The 21,707-nt window shown below is 52.3% G+C and overlaps 7 protein-coding genes across 7 annotated transcripts; 6 read left to right on the forward strand and 1 right to left on the reverse strand.

Moving 5' to 3' along the window:
* Positions 1 to 3,987: 3,987 nt before the first annotated feature.
* Positions 3,988 to 7,075, forward strand: ALTATR162_LOCUS3398 (uncharacterized protein; the record flags this gene model as incomplete). The annotated part of the gene is made up of 6 exons (XM_043311004.1): positions 3,988 to 3,996; positions 4,069 to 4,393; positions 4,441 to 5,844; positions 5,896 to 6,381; positions 6,419 to 6,958; positions 7,014 to 7,075. The coding sequence occupies 6 exons, from the start codon at positions 3,988 to 3,990 to the stop codon at positions 7,073 to 7,075; spliced, it is 2,826 nt and encodes a 941-aa protein (XP_043166939.1).
* A 764-nt stretch (positions 7,076 to 7,839) lies between these two features.
* ALTATR162_LOCUS3399 (uncharacterized protein) lies at positions 7,840 to 8,833 on the forward strand (the record flags this gene model as incomplete). Its single annotated transcript, XM_043311005.1, has 3 exons — positions 7,840 to 8,026; positions 8,078 to 8,237; positions 8,287 to 8,833. The coding sequence occupies 3 exons, from the start codon at positions 7,840 to 7,842 to the stop codon at positions 8,831 to 8,833; spliced, it is 894 nt and encodes a 297-aa protein (XP_043166940.1).
* Positions 8,834 to 9,219: 386 nt separating this feature from the next.
* On the forward strand, positions 9,220 to 10,991 carry ALTATR162_LOCUS3400 (uncharacterized protein; the record flags this gene model as incomplete). Its single annotated transcript, XM_043311006.1, has 2 exons — positions 9,220 to 9,300; positions 9,360 to 10,991. The coding sequence occupies 2 exons, from the start codon at positions 9,220 to 9,222 to the stop codon at positions 10,989 to 10,991; spliced, it is 1,713 nt and encodes a 570-aa protein (XP_043166941.1).
* A 1,431-nt stretch (positions 10,992 to 12,422) lies between these two features.
* ALTATR162_LOCUS3401 (uncharacterized protein) lies at positions 12,423 to 13,643 on the forward strand (the record flags this gene model as incomplete). Its single annotated transcript, XM_043311007.1, has 2 exons — positions 12,423 to 12,478; positions 12,530 to 13,643. The coding sequence occupies 2 exons, from the start codon at positions 12,423 to 12,425 to the stop codon at positions 13,641 to 13,643; spliced, it is 1,170 nt and encodes a 389-aa protein (XP_043166942.1).
* Positions 13,644 to 14,133: 490 nt separating this feature from the next.
* Positions 14,134 to 17,896, forward strand: ALTATR162_LOCUS3402 (uncharacterized protein; the record flags this gene model as incomplete). Its single annotated transcript, XM_043311008.1, has 3 exons — positions 14,134 to 14,148; positions 14,198 to 17,657; positions 17,733 to 17,896. The coding sequence occupies 3 exons, from the start codon at positions 14,134 to 14,136 to the stop codon at positions 17,894 to 17,896; spliced, it is 3,639 nt and encodes a 1,212-aa protein (XP_043166943.1).
* Positions 17,897 to 18,669: 773 nt separating this feature from the next.
* ALTATR162_LOCUS3403 (uncharacterized protein) lies at positions 18,670 to 19,485 on the reverse strand (the record flags this gene model as incomplete). The annotated part of the gene is made up of 3 exons (XM_043311009.1): positions 18,670 to 18,830; positions 18,878 to 19,127; positions 19,195 to 19,485. 3 exons carry the CDS (start codon positions 19,483 to 19,485, stop codon positions 18,670 to 18,672), a joined length of 702 nt encoding a protein of 233 aa, XP_043166944.1.
* Positions 19,486 to 19,824: 339 nt separating this feature from the next.
* On the forward strand, positions 19,825 to 21,474 carry ALTATR162_LOCUS3404 (uncharacterized protein; the record flags this gene model as incomplete). The annotated part of the gene is made up of 5 exons (XM_043311010.1): positions 19,825 to 19,849; positions 19,939 to 19,979; positions 20,087 to 20,189; positions 20,241 to 20,771; positions 20,822 to 21,474. 5 exons carry the CDS (start codon positions 19,825 to 19,827, stop codon positions 21,472 to 21,474), a joined length of 1,353 nt encoding a protein of 450 aa, XP_043166945.1.
* Between the last annotated feature and the right edge of the window lie 233 nt (positions 21,475 to 21,707).

Genomic DNA, 21,707 nt, shown 5'->3' on the forward strand with positions numbered 1-21,707 from the left:
TCACGCTTGCTGAGAAGTCATATGATGAAGTCCCATGTCCGTGCTGACCGAACTACATGAGCACAGTCTGAGTCTCCACGATCTCATCAATATGCACAATGATACCCTTCTCTTCGTACGGAGGCCATGAATCCCGTTCCAGCGTGGAAGATAGGTCGGCTTTAGAGTACCCATCTACGCCAGCGGTGGCCCGCTGCGACCATCTCTAGAAATATGATAGCAGCTTCAGAAGTACACTTATGGAGCTTTAGTGTCTCAAGGGACTCGGAGAAGTGGTTCTGCAGTGAGGATGATAGAACAATCTTGATGCGGTGGTGAAGTTTTCTAGACTTTTCTATACTCTACGTCGATTCCGACTAGGCTTTCTAAGCAAGATGTTATTCAGGTGCGCTGACTGGTGCGCCCACGTTACACCGAGCTAGAATGCGGCCGGCTGAAGAACCATAAGCCAATACATCAGCGGATCCTTTCCCACCCTATGATGAGCGTGAAAATCTAACACGATCAGGAGACCTGGGACTTGACGATCTGACAGCGGAAGACTATACGATAGGCATGTCAAGTGCGTACCGGACACTCACCCCCTTACCTTGCCTCGACAAGATGGACAAGTCGCGCCGACTATGTTCCAGCTTATTGACATGGCACGTCATCCTACAGCGACTCTACGCGAAATGTCTGTAGTTCTTTGTGAAGCGCTATCATAACGCAACTCAGAATTGCCAGACCTGTTATGATGGGAGCTGCGACAGTTTTCCCCACGCTCATCGTACGTCAGGAGTCACGACTGCTTTTCCCACACGGCAGTCATACCAAGACAGACGACGACATACTAACACTCCTGCAAGATACGAATTACGAAGCATACAGACCTACTGTTTATCGTATGGACGTAGCCTGCGCATAAATGCCCTACAATTGGAGCGCGTGGTGCCGCGATACTAGTCTCGAGACTACACGGCATCAGCCAAAGAGCATGTTCGTTGTCAGTCTGCCACAGGACGGGCGTCTGGCCGCTTCTCTTGATACATCTCTATGAGCAGTACGTAGCCCGGCACATAGCATCCGGCCGATTCCAGCTCTTCCTGATTTGCTTTTTCCATATCCACGATAGCAGCAAGCTACCTACTGTTACAATAAGGCTCGGACAAGCACCTCACGCGTGCAGGCATGGGAAGATACCCACTGGTATCTGAACATACCGATCCAAGTGCCATAACATCTTCTACAGAGCGCAGAACGAACGAGGTAGCCTAAAACAGATCCGTAAAGAGCGACTGGCAACCCCAGAGGAAGTGAACAGCTGCGACGAGCTACAAAACCGAACGTCCGCTCGAAAAAGCGCTCAAGACCTACATACGCTACACAAAAGTCGGAGCGAGGATGGGGAAATCATGAACCCGAAGTCGCAAACATCTGGGTTTGCCAGGTTATGAGGTCTGAAATGGACAGAAACGTATCGTCGCATGGTCGTGAAGCTGTCACGCTGTCTTCGGGCCGCGCACGAGCCCCGACCCACCAAACTTCGAACACCGCTTTGCAAACTTGCCATGTAACTTCGGTCCCTTGGCTGCAATGTCAAACGACCTCCAATATGAAGCAACATACTCGGCAGCCTTGTGAGACGCGGATCATGCGCCATCAAGCTGACCATCCGCAGTCTACGCCGAATCGACTCGGATTGCCCCCTTTTTTCTCTATTACTTCTCAGCCTAAACTTCTGACATGCAGGAGAAAGAAGCCGAGACTAATGCAGCGGTTCCACTGGATCTCTGCCCATCGTTCGTTCAGTTTCCTATCTGCCTGTCGAAGACATTCCGAAACACTTTGGTGTTGCCGGATTGTGAACGTCAACTTTAGCATTGTTCCACACAGCAGTCGAGCTCGCGTCGCGTAAGAGTCGTGCACAACACCTTGATATGCCGCAGTGTTCACACCCCCGCAATTTGGGGATAGCATAAGGTCGCGTCAATCGCGAGCGGTGGATTGAGACGGAGGAAGTGCGGTAAAGCGCGCAGCCGGGAGCTAAGGGGCTGTTGAGGAAGCCAATACCGGCATTGCGGGTTTATTTAAGGAATTCGTGAGATATACGATTTCGGAGCTAGGAGGCGCGCGTCGAAGAGTGTCAAACTCGGCATTCTAGAACCGCTCTGGTCAAGTCGCTGCTCGTAGAGGGAGCCTCGGCTTGCGATGAAGAAGCCAGGAACTGTACATTGACAGGCGGGTCAACAGCCACCTCGGGTCTTCGTGGCGATCTCGCACATCATCCGGAGACAGAAGTTCTAGGTTGTTGGCAGTCAAGGTTTGGTCATCACGCACTCCTGGGAAGTACATCGGCCGTGTAATCTTTCCTAGTGATAAGGAGAGTATCATGCGCCTGTTCATTATGTTTAGAAGACTTGACCAGCCTACAGCATTGAGGGCGGGCTGAGGCAAACATATTGGTGACCGTGCACCAGCAATTTTGGTTCAGTCCCAAGGAAAAGAAGCGTCACAGCACCTAGGCTGGCGGTAGATTGTCCAGACTCCTATTATCACATTTCGTGATCGTTGCAAAAGCACAATACTGGCCCAAGGCCCATAACCGATGCCTCTCTGTGTTCAATGCTGACTTGGACCATTCTTCGGACAAGCAAGAGTCATGTAAGCCAACTTGAGTGTTTGGTTGAAACAACTCGTTTATATGCTGGCAGAAGCCGTCTAGAAAAGCCTCTACCTAGGGATAAACGACGACTACACCAAAATTCATGGACTGAAACTGACAAACACATGTGCATTGCAGCGTTCTACCTTGGAAGACAGCCTGTTCCTACGGTTCCGGCGAAGTCGTCACTAGGATATATCTCGGGGTACTCTCTATGTAATACCAGGTACCCGAGACATTAATGGGACTCGACATGCGTTGAGGTATGACAAAGGCTACAACCGGTCTCGCTTCTATAGAGACTATTGTATTCACCTGCCAGACTCCTCTGATACAACAGAACAACAGACTGACAGGCTAATCCCCGCTGCAAGGTGTCAAGAAAAGATTGTGTCGTCGCATCACTCAGCATTGATCTCGCGCTCATTCAGCCTCGCACTTTATGAGAGACTATTGAAGTCCTTGGAAGAGCCAAACCCAATAATCTCCAGAGTTCTATCCGGTGTCAGTGAGCTCGTAGGGGTTCCCGCGATGTAAAAGAAGTTTATCCCTAGAAATGGTCAAGTTGGCGACACGTAGTGACAAGGCTAGCCGCGGGCTTGGAACCAAAACCGCAGAAAGTTTATCACGAAACACACCACCACCACCACCAAAGTAGAACATCACAGATGCCGCCAACGCAATGAGGGCAGTATAGATTGAGGTTTCTAGGCGATATAATCCTCGTCTCATGTGAGCTGTCCGAGCAAACGTAATGTGGGTACGCGCAGATGGCAGATTGCAATGCCAAATGCGCTAACCCAAGGGGCCGGGCTAATCTTAAGGATGCTCACCTGGGCAGCTCGCCCGGCCGCAGCTTCCCTCCCACAAAGTTGGCCACATTATCTTGGCGACTGGTTCTCGACGTGACCCTTTGACTTCCAAACAGGCTAGACTGATCATGCGCGTCTTTGTGGCCTCGTCAAGACCGTGGGGTTCTCACAACATTCCGGAGTCGCCCCAACCCACATCGGTCGTTTTCACAGGTATCCACGGCGACAACAGTCGCGTTGCGCGATCGCGACTTTGTTTCTCAACGCACCAGGGTGTGATACCCAGGTCTTGAGTCGTTTCTGCGCGCTTTGAAGTTCTCACCTGCGCAATGATGCCTCAGAGTTTCTTCTACGGATGAACGCACATTGGCCATTTACACCATCACTCAACAGTACCGTTAGATGCACTTGCAGTATAGGTTTATGCATCTTGTGTCAGGCAAGGAACTCTTGTTAGCCACTTTGTACCACTTCGTATCAACAAACTGCGCATAACGTATAGCATCACTAGCGACTAGCTCCACGTTCGATATGTCCGAGGTAAAGTTGGCTGTCAGCCTCATGACTAGGCTTGCCACGTTACACACCCGAACCAGAGCTGACCATGTATAGTCTCCGACCGGTACGTCGCCGGATCGCGACGGCATCTATCCATCAAATGGCCAGACGTACGACAAGTATCATTTTCAAGAAAAGAACATTCACATGCAAGGCATTGAGTTGGACGATGAAGAAGAAGACGAAGACATCGATCAACTTATCGAAGACCTAGAGTCGCAAGATGGCGAAAACGCCGACTACGAAGAGGAGGAAGCGCAGCACCCAGGCGGTGCGCGTTTGATTCCGGAAGAACTCCTGCAGACCGACACACGCATTGGCTTGACTTCCGCCGAGGTACTCATACGGCGGAAGAAATTTGGCGAGAACAAGATGAAAGGTACCCATTATCTTGCCCCACCATCCGCGCTTGCTTACCATATGCAGAGGATTCAACGAATAACTGGGTAAAGTTTCTGATGTTTTTCGTTGGCCCAATCCAGTTCGTCATGGAAGCGGCTGCGATCCTTGCTGCAGGACTTCAGGACTGGGTTGACTTTGGCGTCATCTGTGGTTTGCTCCTCCTGAACGCGAGTGTTGGCTTCATTCAAGAGTACCAGGCTGGCTCGATCGTTGAAGAGTTGAAAAAGACGTTAGCTCTCAAGGCCACCGTGTTACGCGACGGCACTTTGGTTGAGATCGAAGCACCGGACGTGGTGCCTGGAGACATCCTGCAAGTCGAGGAAGGTGTGATCGTCCCGGCCGATGGGCGCATCGTTACAGAGAACGCGTTCGTACAGGTCGACCAGTCTTCCATCACTGGAGAGTCGCTTGCTGTCGACAAACACCGAGGAGACACTTGCTACGCATCTTCTGCAGTCAAGCGTGGCGAAGCTTTTGTTGTGATTACAGCTACAGGCGACTCGACGTTCGTTGGACGTGCAGCGTCACTCGTTGCCAGCGCTTCCAGCGGACCTGGGCACTTCACTCAAGTACTCCATGGTATTGGAACGATTCTGTTGGTCCTGGTCATCGTATCATTGCTGGTTGTCTGGATAAGCTCTTTCTATCGGTCTAACGATATTGTTACTATCCTTCGGTTCACACTCGCGATCACAATTGTCGGAGTGCCAGTTGGACTTCCCGCCGTTGTTACAACGACTATGGCTGTGGGCGCGGCTTACCTGGCTAAAAAGCAGGCCATTGTGCAGAAGCTCTCCGCCATTGAATCCCTCGCAGGCGTCGAGATCCTGTGCTCTGACAAGACCGGTACTCTGACAAAGAACAAGCTTTCTTTAGCTGAGCCATATACTGTTCAAGGTGTCGATCCTGAGGACCTTATGCTTACTGCCTGCTTGGCCGCGTCAAGAAAGAAGAAGGGCATCGATGCTATCGACAAAGCCTTTCTTAAGTCGCTACGACACTATCCGCGTGCCAAATACGTGCTGAGCAAGTACAAATGTATCCGTTTCCACCCATTTGATCCAGTATCCAAGAAGGTTCAGGCAGTTGTCGAGTCACCCCAAGGCGAACGCATTACATGCGTCAAGGGCGCTCCTCTTTTCGTGCTCCGGACTGTTGAAGAAGATGGTTCCGTCCCACACGAGGTTGAACTGGCTTACAAGAACAAGGTCGCAGAGTTCGCTACGCGCGGCTTTCGCTCACTCGGAGTTGCTCGCAAACGTGAAGATGAACGTTGGGAAATTCTCGGCATCATGCCATGCTCAGATCCTCCGCGCCACGACACGTACCGCACGATCAACGAGGCAAAGTCTCTAGGGCTTTCAATTAAGATGCTGACTGGTGATGCCGTTGGTATTGCGCGAGAGACTTCACGCCAGCTCGGTCTAGGTAAGAATAGAACACCCGCTCCGTGTAGCCTGTGATTAACTATACATACAGGTACCAACATCTTCGATGCTGAGAAACTCGGGTTAAGTGGAGGCGGTGAAATGCCTGGCTCGGAGTTCTACGACTTCGTTGAAGGCGCAGATGGTTTTGCAGAAGTGTTTCCACAACACAAGTACAACGTTGTGGAGATTCTGCAACAAAGAGGATACCTCGTCGCAATGACAGGCGATGGCGTGAACGACGCGCCATCGTTGAAGAAAGCAGATACTGGTATCGCTGTACAGGGCGCCTCTGACGCTGCTTGTTCCGCTGCCGATATCGTTTTCCTCGCTCCTGGTCTCTCCGCTATCATCGACGCGCTGAAAACATCGCGGCAGATCTTCCATCGCATGTACGCTTACGTTGTTTACCGAATCGCTTTATCACTCCACCTTGAAATCTTCTTGGGGCTTTGGATCGCTATCCTCAACGAGAGTCTGAACCTTCAATTAGTGGTGTTCATTGCTATTTTCGCTGATATTGGTACACCCCCACATCGTACGTTCTTCTTATACACGCACTGACTGAATCGTAGCGACGTTAGCCATCGCCTATGATAACGCACCATACAGCAGGACTCCGGTCAAGTGGAACCTTCCAAAGCTTTGGGGAATGTCAATCCTCCTTGGCGTCATCTTGGCCGTAGGCACTTGGATCACGATGACAACGATGCTGCCTTACCTTACCGGCGAGCAGCAGGGTGTCGAAGGCGGCATCGTTCAGAACCATGGCCAGCGCGACCCAATTCTGTTCCTTGAAATTACGTTGACTGAGAATTGGCTAATCTTTATCACCCGCGCAAACGGCCCATTTTGGTCATCCATCCCTTCATGGCAACTAGCTGGCGCGATCTTGGTTGTCGATATCCTTGCGACGTGTTTTACTATTTTTGGATGGTTCGTAGGTGGGAGAACAAACATTGTTGCTGTTGTCCGGGTCTGGGCCTTTTCTTTCGGCATCTTCTGCATTATGGCGGGTGTGTATTACATTCTGCAGGGTAGTCAAGGCTTTGACAATCTCATGCATGGGAAGCTTCTCAAAAGAAAGCAGAAGCAGAGGAATCTAGAAGACTTTGGTAAGGATAGTGGTTTTTTTACATTCGAGAAAGGACAGTTGCTGACCGCATTTAGTTGTTTCGCTACAACGGGTATCAACTCAGCATGAGAAGATTCAGCACGAGAAGATGACATAGGAGGTTCGTTCGACTGCTACTTTGCTACCACGTCAGCGATCTAGCATCAAGCTATCATGAGCTTGGTTTGATTCTTCTGCGGTCAGTAGAGGGCGTTTAGCGGCACTCCTGACTCCCAGTCACTATTTTTGGTTAGATTTTGGAAACACATATGTATTCATACCTGTTTACGATGGGAGCGGACATCAGGAGGTTGTAAACCCTCTCGCAAGTATGTTGGGGACGACGCGAGCATTACCTGCCCATATACAATACCAATACAATTACACGGTATCTCTTTTCCTCTCGAGGCTACTGAACAACTTTCATTGGTGCTCTTGCTGGTATTGTACATCTGCAGTGGCTGGTGCGATATGGCTTGGACACGTCTGACATGCATGGAAACTACGTTGGAAGCGAGCGGCTGTAGGGATACTGTACAACATGGTGATATATGCACCTGACATTCGTTGTTCGACGATGATAGAAGCCCAAGTCTGGAGAAGTCTCAAATAATATCCTCCACGAAGTCGGGCTTCGGACGGCAAACGCGGGGACGTCGCTTACCGTACCAGCATTTTGACCCCACCTTCGGCATCGAAACACGGGCGTACCAAGAATCACGTAACATGGCATAACTTGACCCACATCACCCTCCTGTTCACTTGATGCTAAAGTAGTTGAGAAGTATTAACTCTTACCCTCGATATCAACTCAGCTTCGATCACATCTCATCTCATTACTTCAGGCTACCCCTCCAATTATCAACGCAGGCTTTCGCAACAATGGCCAACCTCAACGTCACCATCCCTAAGTTGAAGCTCAACGATGGAGCCTCAATTCCCATGCTAGGCTATGGTACGGGTACTGCCTGGTTCAAAACTGGAGAGGAGAGCAAGATCGATCAGGCTATCATTGATGCCGTCAAGGTCGCGACTAAGTTAGGATACACTCATCTTGATGGTGCAGAGGGTAACAGCCACATTGTTCTTGGGATTTGAGAGCTTCACTGATTATAATAAGTCTACAAGACTGAGACCGAACTTGGTACTGCCATCAAGGAGAGCGGCGTCCCCCGTGAGAAGTTGTACGTCACCACCAAAGTGAACAACGACAATATCAACAACATCGCTGGTGCTATCAAGACAAGCCTGGAGAAGTTACAACTGGACTATGTTGATCTGTAAAGTTTCTCCAAAATTCACAATGCGTCTCAATACTGATAAAAACAGGTATCTCATTCACCAACCTTGGTTTGCAGGCTCAGACGAAGAACTCCAAAAAGCATGGGCAGACATGGAAGCCGTGCAAGCCTCCGGTCTCGCCAAGTCCATCGGCGTGTCCAACTACCTTCCCAACCATCTGGCCGCTATCCTCAAGACCGCCAAAGTGAAGCCTGTGTGCAACCAGATCGAGTTGCACCCTTATCTGCAACGGCCAGAACTTCTGGAATTCCATAAGCAGAATGGCATTGCCACAGTCGCATACGCGCCTCTAACCCCTGCTACCAAGGCTAAGCCTGGTCCTCTGGACGACTACGTGGGCAAGCTGACGAAGAAGTATGCTGTGAGCGAGAACGAAATTTACCTCCGATGGTGCATAGACCAAGATATTGTACCGATTACGACGAGTAGCAAGGAGCAGAGGCTAAGTGATTATCTGAGGGCGACTACATTCAAATTGACGCCTAGAGAAATCAAGGATATCAACGAGATCGGACAGAACAAGCACTTCCGTGGATTCTGGAACCATATCTTCAAGGGTGACGATCGCTCTTAATGTAGTGTCTGTATGAAGCAACAAATAGGCTTACGCGACATGAGGCCGATGAGTCTTATGTTAAGGAAATTGACATTTTCACATCGCTATGTCCCTGCATAAACCTGGGCGTTCACTGTATGATGATTTGAAGAATCGCTTCCTGGGGTACTAGTGCAGGTGATTTGTGACCGCTCTGTCCGAGGGCTCGAAGTCAGCATTGGGGACGCCAAGACAGCAGCTCAATCTTTCCGCGCGACCTCAGCAACTTCAACTTCGACCTCCACTTATCGCGCACCCGCCCTTTGCACCCACCCACGTCGCGTCATTGCTGTACACGCATAAGGTCGCGCATATTATCACATACGTCACAAGTTTCAGCGCCGCGCTGCGCAATCATCGCCGCCATGTCAGGCGCAACTGCGAAGGGCAAGAAGCAGGCGAACAAGAACGCCTATCGCCGAGCAAAGAAGAAGCAACAGCGCTCTGTAAGTAACAAACACGCATCGCATCGCGTATCGTAAGACATTGTACTGATAGACCACAGGAGACACCGTCGGAAGCCGGCGACTCTGCGCGTGAGAGCGAATCTCCCGCACCACAAAGCGACACCAATAACGAAGCACAGGCGGTCAAGCCCGCGAATCTTCTCACCGTTGATGACATCGCGAACCAATACGACCTTGACGACCCCGTGTTTGAAGAGTACAAGAGCGTTTTCGAAAAGTTCAGGGAGCCGACAGAGGAGGAAGCGGCGACCAAGGACGAAGAGAAGCCAGAGATCTATCTCTCCGACGACGATATTCCCGACGAGGAGGAAGAAGATGGCAAGCCCAAGCTTTCCAAGAAGCAGAGGAAGCAGATGAACAAGTTGTCGGTTGCGCAACTAAAGTCATTGGTCCCTAGGCCTGAATTGGTCGAGTGGACGGATGTGTCATCCTCAAATCCGCAGTTGCTAATCTCGATCAAGGGAGCGAAGAATGTTATACCAGTCCCGACTCACTGGTCGCTCAAACGCGAGTACCTCTCCTCGAAACGCGGTATCGAGAAGCCTCCGTTCGCTCTACCCAAGTTCATTCAGGAGACAGGTATTGCAGAAATGCGAGACGCGGTTTTGGAAAAGCAAGCAGACATGACGATGAGGCAAAAGCAGCGAGAGCGCGTACAAGGAAAGCTAGGCAAGCTCGATATTGACTACGCGAAACTATACGATGCATTCTTCAGACGACAAACAAAACCAGAGTTGACACGGTACGGCGAGGTCTACTACGAGGGCAAGGAGTTTGAGACCAACCTCGTGAATCTCAAGCCTGGTGAGCTGAGCGAGGAGCTCCGGGAAGCACTTGGAATGGCACCGGGCCATCCGCCCCCTTGGCTCATTAACATGCAGCGCTTCGGCCCTCCACCATCGTACCCCAACATGCGCGTTCCTGGTGTAAATGCACCGATTCCTCCTGGTTCGTCCTGGGGTTTTCAGCCCGGCCAGTGGGGTAAGCCCCCTATCGACGATGCTGGCAAGCCACAATTCGGGGGCGATCTGTATGGAACAGCCATACTAGAAGAGCAACAGCAACCCACACATGTTGGCGAGCCTGTAGAGCGCGGTATCTGGGGAGCACTACGAGCCGAGGGAGAAAGTGAAGACGAGGAGAGTGACGAAGAAGAAGAGGAAGAAGATGAGGACGAAGAGGGCGGTGACGAAGACACGACTGGTATTCAGACATCGATGACAACAGCATCCGCCATGCCATCGGAAATTGGAGGAGCAGAGAGTATCGGCGGAGAGTTCCAGCTCCGAAAGCAGCGGAAAGGCATCGAGACGGAAGAGCCGGGTGTCCCACGCAGCGCAGGTACCGTGCTTCCCGAGAAGAACATCTCGGCAACTGGTTTCTTCGGTGGCGAGCACGCTTATGACTTGGACGCGGCTAGGCGCGATGCGCTTGGGCACGCACAGAGGAAGCGCAAGGCTGGGGACATCGACGTCTCTGTCGATGTTGACCAGTTGGCAGATAGTGATAAGCTTGACAAGGACGCGCTGAAGAAAGAGTATGAGTCAAGGCAAAGAGCTGAAGCGCAAGGGCAATGGCAGAGTATCGATCAAGACGATTTGGCGGACATGATCAACCAGGAGAGCAGGAAGCGTACGAAGAGGGAGGATGAGCGAAAGACCAGGCGCTAGATTTGTCGGTCAAGAGTCCGTAGAGGACATGTGTTTTGTACAAAAGATTACGGGTTGCATTCTCAAGAGCTCTATGAGCGAGCCGGCGTCACGGATGTCAAGGGTCAGTAGGGCTTCGGCATATTCAGCATTGGGATACGGCGTTACATGCGGCAGCCAAGGTTGACCGCAGTTGAACATAATCAAGATGAAGAATTTCTCAATTTCAAGGACAAGACTGGTGGAAGAATTGCATGCTGACTACGGAGGCGGCAGTACGCCTTAATGCAACGAAAGCCTCGAAGGATGCGACACACAAAGCAAGGGATGTGAAAGGCTTCAGCTGAAAACGTGAGTTAGAGATGGCGCGCCGCCAGGTTTGAAAGATAGATACGCAGAGACCACGTTTGTGTTGAGACGCCGGATATGGGCTTCCAGGTCGATGGTCCTGGAGGGATGAGGGAGCGATGGTGGGAGACTGCAAGAAAGAAGACATCAAATGCTGCTTGAAGTGCCACCTAGGAAACGCTGGATTTACCGCGCACCCACACCCGCACTCACTACCCCCTCCTTCGGTTGTATGCCCGGCGAGCAACTCGGGTATGAATCACACCGTTCGCTGTTTGCATGATGTGAATGACCAGCGGCCACAGCGTGGACGCTTCCTGGCACGTGACAAAGGAACGCGTCCAGTCGCAGGGCTTGGCTCCGAACTTCACTTTTTGCGACCTAACACACGAGCAGTCACCACCACTCGGCAATCGTATCTGTTAGCTGTCAACTCCGACTAATCTCTGCCAGCGCATCACTTAGTACTATCCGCCTGCGACAGGCTAGACACATCGCCTTCGTTGCAGAAATGGACAGGGATCGTGAGCGAGACAGAGACCGAGGAGACCGAAGGTTTGTCGACTCCAAACCGACTGTCGCCTAGGCTCCAATGAGCAAATGTGCTACCAGACACGCCGGATCCAATATGCGTGCATTCGCTGACACTCGGATAGAGACGACAGGTACTCGAATACATACCGTCCTCGTTCCCCTGGCCCACGCCCACGCTCTCCACGCGGCGACAGCTATCGAGCCCGCTCACCTCCACCCCGTCGCGGTTCGCCTCCTCGCCGTGCATCACCCATTCGTCGCGGTATAGCTTCGGCTGATACATATGTTCCTGGTGGGCGCTCATCGCGTCCGCGGAGTCGGTCGCCTGCTTTCCGAAGAAGATCTCGAAGCCCACGTCGCGATGACAACTGGAGAGCACGTCCTCGATCACCACCTCGCCGAGCATTCTCACCACGACGAGATGAACCCAGACGGGATGACTACAGGGCAAGGTCGCCGCCACCGCGACGGGATCGCGATCAGTACGACTCATACACTCGCTCTCCGCGCCCACGCGAAAGGTCTCTGCCGCCTAGAGAGCGCGATATTTCCCCAACTAGGAGCCGTGGCATGCGTTCGCCTGTTCGTTCGAGCCGCTACGAAGAGCCGCGCTCTCGAGTAAACAGGTATTTTTCTAGTCCATCGCGACAGCATGTCATCTACTAACTGATATGAAGCCCCCCGCGCCGATACTCACCTGCCCGAGACACTCGCGACACACGCGACTACCGACGCCGCTCACCCTCTCCAAGACGCGAACGCCCCGACCCTTACACTGCGGATACCTGGAGAAGTCGTAGGTCTCCTTCGCCCGCGCGACCGACATACGCTTCAAACGATGCATCGGGTAGGGATTCTGCAGCAACGTCGCGCCGCTCTTCCCCACCACCGATCCATCCTAGTCGGGCTGCACTTGTAGAGGAACGACCAGTCCGAGAGCCCGCCTCGGCGCCACGATCGCCATTCCGTGAGCGCCTCCCTGATAGAGGACGGGACTACAGCCGTGAGGGAGAGCGGGAGCGGGAGCGGGAGCGGTCACCTCCACGTCGTAGGGAAAGCCCTCCAACAGGACCGCGCGGAGATAGAGACTTTGCGCCTCCTACTGGACCATCTTCGTCTTCATACCGCAATGGTGACAGTAACTTTGCTAGAGCTCCACCAACAGGGCCTTCCAGCCGGAGCTATCCCTCCCCTGCGATATCGCCTCCCGCTGGCCCGTCAAACCTGGCACCACAACCCCCCGCGTTTCCCCGGGGCAATAATCCTGTTCTGGCAGCACCAACACGACCGCGTGGTAGTGGCCGTGGTGGGTTCGGAGGATATGAAGGACGAGGCGACTTCTCTGGCCCATCCTCAAGACGAGGATCTTGGGGTGCAGGACCGCGAGGAGGAGGCTATTATGGCGGTGCGCCATCTGGCCCACGTGGTTCCAGCAGCGGCCCTGGTGGTGCAGCACCCTTTGCGCCCTCGTTCCGAGGATCTAACAACTCCACCGCTACAACCTACCCCCGTACGATGCGGTTCCGAGATCATCTCTCCGACCTCCCCAAGGAAATACCTGGTGGCCAGAGAGCTCCGGAACTGTACGACAAGAGTAAGATCTTGAAGCTTGAGGCAGAGGCGCAGAAGTTGAGGGAAATGATTGACAAGAAAGAGGATGCAAAGAGGCAGAAACTCAGGGAGTGGGACAGTCTTGAACGCGAGGCTGAGACGGCTCAGCTCAGAGTCGACCTTGCAGAGGGTTCATTGCGAAGCATAAATGGAGAAGCCGACGTCAGTGATGCCTTCTAGGAGGGGCGATGCCTACTAGTTTATGATCTTAGGGAATGCAAATGGTAATTTCTAGGTTAACTGGGGACTTAGTACGGTTTCGATCTTGGAGGCTATAAATGGTAGTTTTCGATCTGAGTTGTATTTGAACCTTGGAAGTAACGTTCTGTGGGCATAGCGGGCGTTGAGTGGCACATGTCGGTAGCAATGAAGTATTGATCAATCGAAAATTTTACTCCCCATCTGAAGTTGTAACCATCATGTACCCGGATAGTATTCGCCGGACTTGACGGTACACTTGCGCTTCTCCGTAATGCTCAGTTCTGGAATGCTCGTGGTGGTCACTCACCTGGCGCGGAAAGCTGATTCTACTGCGGATTACCGATTGGCTAGTATTAATTCTCCACCTGCAGTTCTGACTCGCCGAATGCCAAATTGTTGCTGCAGCTGGTCTAACTAACCTACTCACCCGCCGCCCCAACTTCTGCCGACTACTCTACTGTCGCACAAAATGGTGGGCAAGAAGGTATGAAGCCTAACACTGACACTGCGACCGAAGGCTAACATGCGTGTAGGAAGTTGCAAAGCCCAAAGCTGCCCCGCGCGGGGCCGCGAAGGCGAAAGTTGCGACTGGTGCTCCCGAAGTAAAGAAAGTCGACGGCGGAGATATGGACACAGATACTGTTGGTGCCAACCCTCAAACGACAGCGGGCGATGACGCGACAGACCTCAATCCCGGCGCATCCACATCGGCAGAGGCGACACGAAAGCGACGAGCGCCGCTTACCCATGCCAAAGACGAGTTCGCCGCCCTTCTCGAGCCTTTCTACTACGGAAAGAGTTTGACCGACCCGATTAACACAGCGCGCGACAAATGGAATTTACTGCCCGCATTCCTGAAGACCAAGGGTCTTGTCAAGCAGCACGTCGACTCGTACAACCACTTTGTCGATGTGGAACTTAAGAAGATCATCAAGGCCAACCGTTTCGTCCGTAGCGATTTCGACCCCAAGTTCCTTCTCGAGTACACAGACATCCGCGTCCTTTCCCCGAACCGACAGGAAGAAGATGACCTCGATCACCACCGCAGTACCATTACACCGAACGAGTGTCGATTGCGCGATATGACATATGCTGCGCCGATTGTAGTGGACATTATATACACCCGCGGCAATGCGAAAGTCAAGCGGACAGGCATCAAGATTGGGCGTATGCCTATTATGCTGAAGAGCAACAAGTGTGTGCTCGCAGGAAAAAACGATCGCGAAATGGCAGTCATGGAGGAGTGTCCGCTAGACCCAGGAGGCTACTTCATCACACGAGGGCAAGAGAAGGTCATTCTGGTTCAAGAGCAGCTGAACAAGAACCGTGTCATTGTTGAGAGCGCAAAAGGTATCATGCAAGCCAGCGTTACGAGTTCTACGCACGAGAGGCGAACGAAGACGTACGTTATTCAGAAGAAGGGTCTTATGTACCTTCGACATAACACGCTTTCCGAAGAGATTCCGATCGTCTTTGTAATGAAGGCACTGGGTGTACACTCCGACAAGGAGATTCTGCTCATGATAGCCGGTGAGGACAGCGCGTATCAAGACAACTTCGCTATCAACTTTGAGGCGTGCGCAAGGGAACAGATACACACCCAGGAGCGAGCGCTTGAGTACATCGGCCATCGCGTACGATTGGTGAAGAAACCGCTTGGTACTTCGCGCAGCCGGAACTATCACTTGGAGGCCATCGAGTGCTTGTCCAACGTCGTCCTTCCCCACGTACCAGTCGAAGGCACAAATTACCGGCCAAAGGCCCTTTACGTTGCCCTCATGGCACGAAGGGTTCTGATGGCCATGCAAGATCCAAAATTGGTGGATGATCGCGACTACGTTGGAAACAAGCGTCTTGAGCTATCTGGTCAGATGTTGTCACTTCTATTTGAGGATCACTTCAAGCGTTTCAACCATGACTTCAAGCTGAGTATCGACAAGGTACTCAAGAAACCAGTCCGAGCGCAAGAATTTGACGCCTTTTCCCACTTCAGTGTACACAAGAACCACATCACCATGGGTGTCGAGCGTGCCATTGCGACCGGAAATTGGAGTTTGAAGCGTTTCAAGATGGAGAGAGCTGGTGTTACACACGTCTTGAGCAGACTGAGTTACATCGCCGCGCTAGGTATGATGACGCGAATCAGTTCACAGTTCGAGAAGACGCGGAAGGTGTCTGGTCCTCGTGCGCTGCAACCATCACAATTTGGTATGCTTTGCACTTCCGATACCCCGGAAGGAGAAGCTTGCGGTCTTGTCAAGAACTTGGCATTGATGACGCACATCACAACTGAAGACGACGACGATCCGGTGCGCAAGATCGTGTTCATGTTAGGTGCTGAAGACATTTGCTCGCAAACAGGAGAAGAAATCCATTCTGAGGGTGTGTACAGTGTATGTCTCAACGGTACACCTATCGCCGTCACCGATACGCCGAAGCGGTTCCTCAACAGCTTCCGGAAACTCAGAAGAATGGGCCGTATCTCGGAGTTCACCAGTATCCATATTGACCACGACCACTGCGAAGTCCACATCGCCACAGACGAAGGGCGAATTTGTCGGCCGATGATCATCGTTGAGAATCAACGCTCAAAGGTTACCTCGCGATATCTGAAGGCTCTTCGCAAGGGCACAATGGAGTTCGAGGATTTCCTGCACAGAGGTCTAGTTGAATATCTCGATACCAACGAAGAGAACGATACAAACATTGCTTTGAAGGAGAGCGAGATCAACCAACACACCACACATCTCGAGATCGAGCCCTTTACCATTTTGGGCGCTGTCGCTGGTCTTATTCCATACCCTCATCACAACCAATCGCCTCGTAACACCTATCAATGCGCTATGGGTAAGCAAGCTATTGGAGCGATCGCCTATAACCAATTCAACCGAATAGATACACTGCTATACCTCATGGTCTACCCACAACAGCCGATGGTCAAGACCCGCACCATCGAACTTACCAAATATGACAAGCTGCCCGCTGGTCAAAACGCAACTGTCGCGGTCATGTCCTACTCCGGATACGATATCGAAGATGCGCTCATTTTGAACAAAGCCTCTTGCGACCGAGGGTTCGGTCGCTGCCAGGTCTTGAAGAAGCACGTCACGCCACTGAAGACGTATGCCAATGGTACCTCCGACCGTATCAATGCCGGCGCTCTCGACGTGGACAACGCCAGCCACCAAGCCATCGGACAAGACGGTATTGCCCAAGTCGGCGCCCGCATAGAAGCTGGTGATGCTTACCTCTTGAAATCGATTCCTCAAGATACCGCCGGACCTGCAACAAATGTGTACAAAGACAAGCCTGACAAGTACAAAATGCCCGACTGCAGCTACATCGACAAAGCCTGCATCACCGAGAATGAAGCAGGAACCACGCTGATCAAGCTCCTTATGCGACAAACCCGCCGGCCAGAACTGGGCGACAAATTCTCCTCGCGCCACGGTCAAAAAGGTACAACAGGTCTAATTGTGCAACAAGAAGATATGCCCTTCAACGACCAAGGTATCTGCCCCGACATCATCATGAACCCCCACGGTTTCCCCTCGCGTATGACGGTAGGAAAGATGATGGAACTCCTCTCTGGCAAAGCAGGCGTCCTAAACGGCACCCTAGAATATGGAACCGCATTCGGTGGCTCCACTGTCGAAGACATGTCGCAAATCCTTGTGGAAAAGGGCTTCTCGTACACTGGAAAAGATTACCTCACCAGTGGTATCACGGGAGAAGCACACCAGTTCTATACCTTTTTCGGTCCGATTTATTACCAGAAGCTCAAGCATATGGTGCAGGATAAGATGCACTCGAGAGCTAGGGGTCCGCGCGCTATCTTGACCAGACAGCCTACTGAGGGTCGTGCGAGGGATGGTGGATTGCGCTTGGGTGAGATGGAACGTGATTGTTTGATTGCGTATGGTGCTTCTCAGCTGCTGCTTGAGCGGTTGATGATTAGTTCGGATGCGCATAACGTTGATGTTTGTGAGAAGTGTAAGTCCCCCCTCCTCTTCCTTGTTACGCAACTCTTTCCTCTTGACACCTGAATGTTTACTGATAATGCAATAGGTGGGCAAATGGGTTATAGCGGCTATTGTAAACTCTGCGAAAGCGAAAAGGCGGTTCGAAAGATCACCATGCCTTATGCGGCTAAGCTTTTGATCCAGGAGCTGGGTAGTATGAATGTCAAGGTAACAATTGGACTGGAAGATGAGTTCCCTCGGGATGCTTAGACGTCTAAGAAAAAACCAAGTCGATGCATGTTTGGCGCTGGATTGGACTGGGCTTGGGTGCATAGCGTGGCGTTCATCATCATTACATTGATTCTAGTGTACACAATTATGGAAAGTTTTACTGTTTGATCATTTCTGAAAGTCTACTTGGTCTGTTGTTTTGAATTTGTCGTAAGATAAGATCAATCGTCGTGCGGTTGAATCCTCGATGCCATGTCGCAACACATGAATAATCAAGATGCATCCTTTCTCTTTGACCTTCGGCACCATGATCTCATTCGTGTCGCCGTTTCCGGAGTCAGCGACTCTCGGGGATATGCGCCGATAGCCAACATCATTGACAGAATATCGATTGGTTCTAGATCTCGAGCCACGTTCAACCAGAGCTCCATAGGCATTCGATCTAAGTGTGGTGGTAGAGCTAATATTGCTCTGGGCACGATCGAATTATGGGCCAAGTGTACTATGCTAAGGTAGGTGTTTGCCGTAAGCTCCGGCGCAATCCTATGCTGCTGCAGAGTAGGGTAGATGGCCAAAGCGAGGTTCATCAGGTTTCCTATACCCGCATACCGGTATACCATGAGAAGCAATTCGGCAGGAAGTAGATCAAACAGGTTGTCGCTGGAAGATGGCTTACGCGGCGGCGGTGGTGGTGGTGGTGGTGGTGGAGGCGGAGGAGGCGCTCCAGCAGCTGCAGACATGGTTGCGCGCAGGAGTGTGGATGACGAACGGGAGAGTAGTCGCTGTGATTCGAAGGGCTGATTGCTGTTTACTCAATCGGTGTGCGGTTTGCTGGGTGGTTCGGCAGCGACAGATAGTAGCCAACGGTAGATGTAGCCCGAGAGAAACCAGGCTCCTACAGCGACTGCGGTGATGTATATCGCGACCGGACCGAGTGATTGTGGGAAGACGTTCAGTATAAAGGAATCGAGTACTACAACTGTTAAACAATACACGACATATGCGCAGGATTATACGTACTGATATCCGCGTCGACCGGAGGCGGGTAGTCCATCAATGTGCGATTGGTCGAGTAATAGGACGCTGCAGCCTGGAGGCGCAGAAATAACATGGATTCTGGGGCTGCAGGTTGCGCTCCCTTAGTGATGATTTCGTCGTCGACTGGTTCGCTTCGAAGTGCTGAGTTATACTGTGCCAGCGAAGATATCAATTCAGGAGTGTTGAATACGTGGGTGATTGAATAAGTGTCGAGCCAGAAATCGGTAGGTTGCTGGGCATGTCAGTACAAGCAAACGTGTATGCACGCGACATGCAATGGGGAGGCGCCATGAACTCACAGTTGCCGGCCAGCAGATGCGCACTTCGTACCTTCTCCCGTCTTCCAGGCCGCGAAGCAGGTACCAGGACTCGAGACCGCGGGGCACCGACTCAGTGGGAAACTGTACAGGAACACGTATTGGGAGGATAGTATCTGTGGGCGACAAGCGATGCAAACTGAAGTCATCTAATCTGGGGCGGACATTGGAGAGAGTCACAGGTTTAGGACCAAGGAATATCGTCTTCTCGACGTTGGCATTCACCGTCCAGGCCTGTGTGACGATGCAGAGCAGCCCGGCGGAGAGGCGCATCTTTGGCGGACAGGACGTGAGAATGGGAGGAAGTTGGAAGGGAGGCAACTCATCGTCCGTCACGTGGGCCAGAGCAGTTCCATTGAGATGTTAGCCGTACAGATGGTCCGAAGTCGTGGTATGTCTGCGCAATGGCCAGGCAGCGGCATTCGACGTGTTGCTTAGCGCCCTTGTCCGCGCTAGGCCGCGCCTGCACACCCTAAAAGTTCGATTCCACAGACAACACCAGCACCTCTCCCCCACTGCTCCACTCCCACCGACAGCAGCTCCTCAACCTCGCCCAGGCACCCCCGAGACCGCATTTCGATACCCAAATTACTACTCTGCTCTTAATTCACAATGAGAGAAGTCATCAGTCTGAACGGTATGTCGCTCTATACGCCGATACGCGCCCTGACCGCCTTGGGCGGGACATCCCTGACTATTTGTTGATACTGACTTTCACGCGTTTAGTCGGCCAGGCCGGTTGCCAGATCGCAAACTCTTGCTGGGAGGTGAGTTGAAGACGAGAACACGCTCTGCCTCGTGCTGTGTAGCAATATCAGGGGGCATTGCGGCTACCTCACCGCCAGTCCGCGATTATACTGACTTGCCATCACAGCTCTACTGCCTCGAGCACGGTATCCAGCCCGATGGTTTCCTCACCGAGGAGCGCAAGGCCCTGAACGACGACCACGGCTTCAGCACCTTCTTCTCCGAGACTGGTACGCAGCTTCCGTCCCGAAGCGCTGTTTTCGAATATTAACACTGCGCAGGTCAGGGCAAGTATGTTCCCCGTACCATCTACGCCGATCTTGAGCCCAATGTCGTCGACGAGGTCCGCACCGGTCCTTACCGCTCCCTCTTCCACCCCGAGCAGATGATCACAGGCAAGGAGGATGCTTCCAACAACTACGCCCGTGGTCACTACACCGTCGGAAAGGAGCTCATCGACCAGGTCCTCGACAAGGTCCGCCGTGTTGCCGACAACTGCTCGGGTCTGCAAGGTTTCCTCGTCTTCCACTCCTTCGGTGGAGGAACTGGTTCCGGTTTCGGTGCCCTGTTGATGGAGCGTCTGTCCGTCGACTACGGCAAGAAGTGCAAGCTCGAGTTCTGTGTGTACCCAGCGCCCCAGGTTGCCACATCAGTTGTTGAGCCATACAACTCGATCCTTACTACCCACACCACCCTGGAGCACTCCGACTGCTCCTTCATGGTCGACAACGAGGCCATCTACGACATCTGCCGAAGGAACCTCGGAATCGAGCGCCCCAACTACGAGAACCTCAACCGTCTCATCGCTCAGGGTAAGCTCCCCAGAATTTGCTTAGAAATACCGCCTGCTAACATGACTCAGTCGTCTCATCCATTACCGCCTCCCTCCGATTCGACGGTTCCCTCAATGTCGACTTGAACGAGTTCCAGACCAACTTGGTCCCCTACCCTCGTATTCACTTCCCTCTCGTGGCCTATGCTCCCGTCATCTCCGCCGCCAAGGCCGCACACGAGGCCAACTCGGTCATGGAGATCACCAACGCCTGCTTCGAGCCCAACAACCAGATGGTCAAGTGCGATCCTCGCAACGGAAAGTACATGGCTACTTGCTTGTTGTACCGTGGTGACGTTGTCCCCAAGGACACTCACGCTGCCATTGCCCAGGTCAAGACCAAGCGTACCGTTCAGTTCGTTGACTGGTGCCCAACTGGTTTCAAGGTTGGTATCTGCTACCAGCCACCCCAGATGGTTCCCAACGGTGACCTCGCCGCTGTCAACCGCGCTGTCTGCATGTTGTCCAACACCACAGCCATTAGCGAGGCCTGGTCTGCTCTGTCGCACAAGTTCGACCTCATGTACAGCAAGCGCGCTTTCGTCCACTGGTACGTTGGTGAGGGTATGGAGGAAGGTGAATTCTCCGAGGCTCGTGAGGATCTTGCTGCTCTTGAGCGCGATTACGAGGAGGTCGCTGCCGACAGCCTCGGTGACGACGAGGGTGTTGAGGCAGAGTACTAGACGGCTTGTTACTGTACTCTGTAGCGTGATTCAGAGCAGTATGGCTCTACATTGCTGATTGGAATGTTTCTTGTTCGAAGCCTCGCTTTTGAAGAGAGACAGATACCTGGTTGACAATGGCGAGCTACGGCGTTTACAAGGAGAGCTGCTAGCGTACCTTCTTCTCCATACATGAAGCGATTTGGGATCAATTGTCCTCTTTCTATGTTACTACTACCTTTAGTAATGCCAAT

The sequence above is a fragment of the Alternaria atra genome (assembly GCF_907166805.1).
Source record: "Alternaria atra isolate CS162 genome assembly, contig: 22, whole genome shotgun sequence".
NCBI classification, from domain to species: domain Eukaryota; kingdom Fungi; phylum Ascomycota; class Dothideomycetes; order Pleosporales; family Pleosporaceae; genus Alternaria; species Alternaria atra.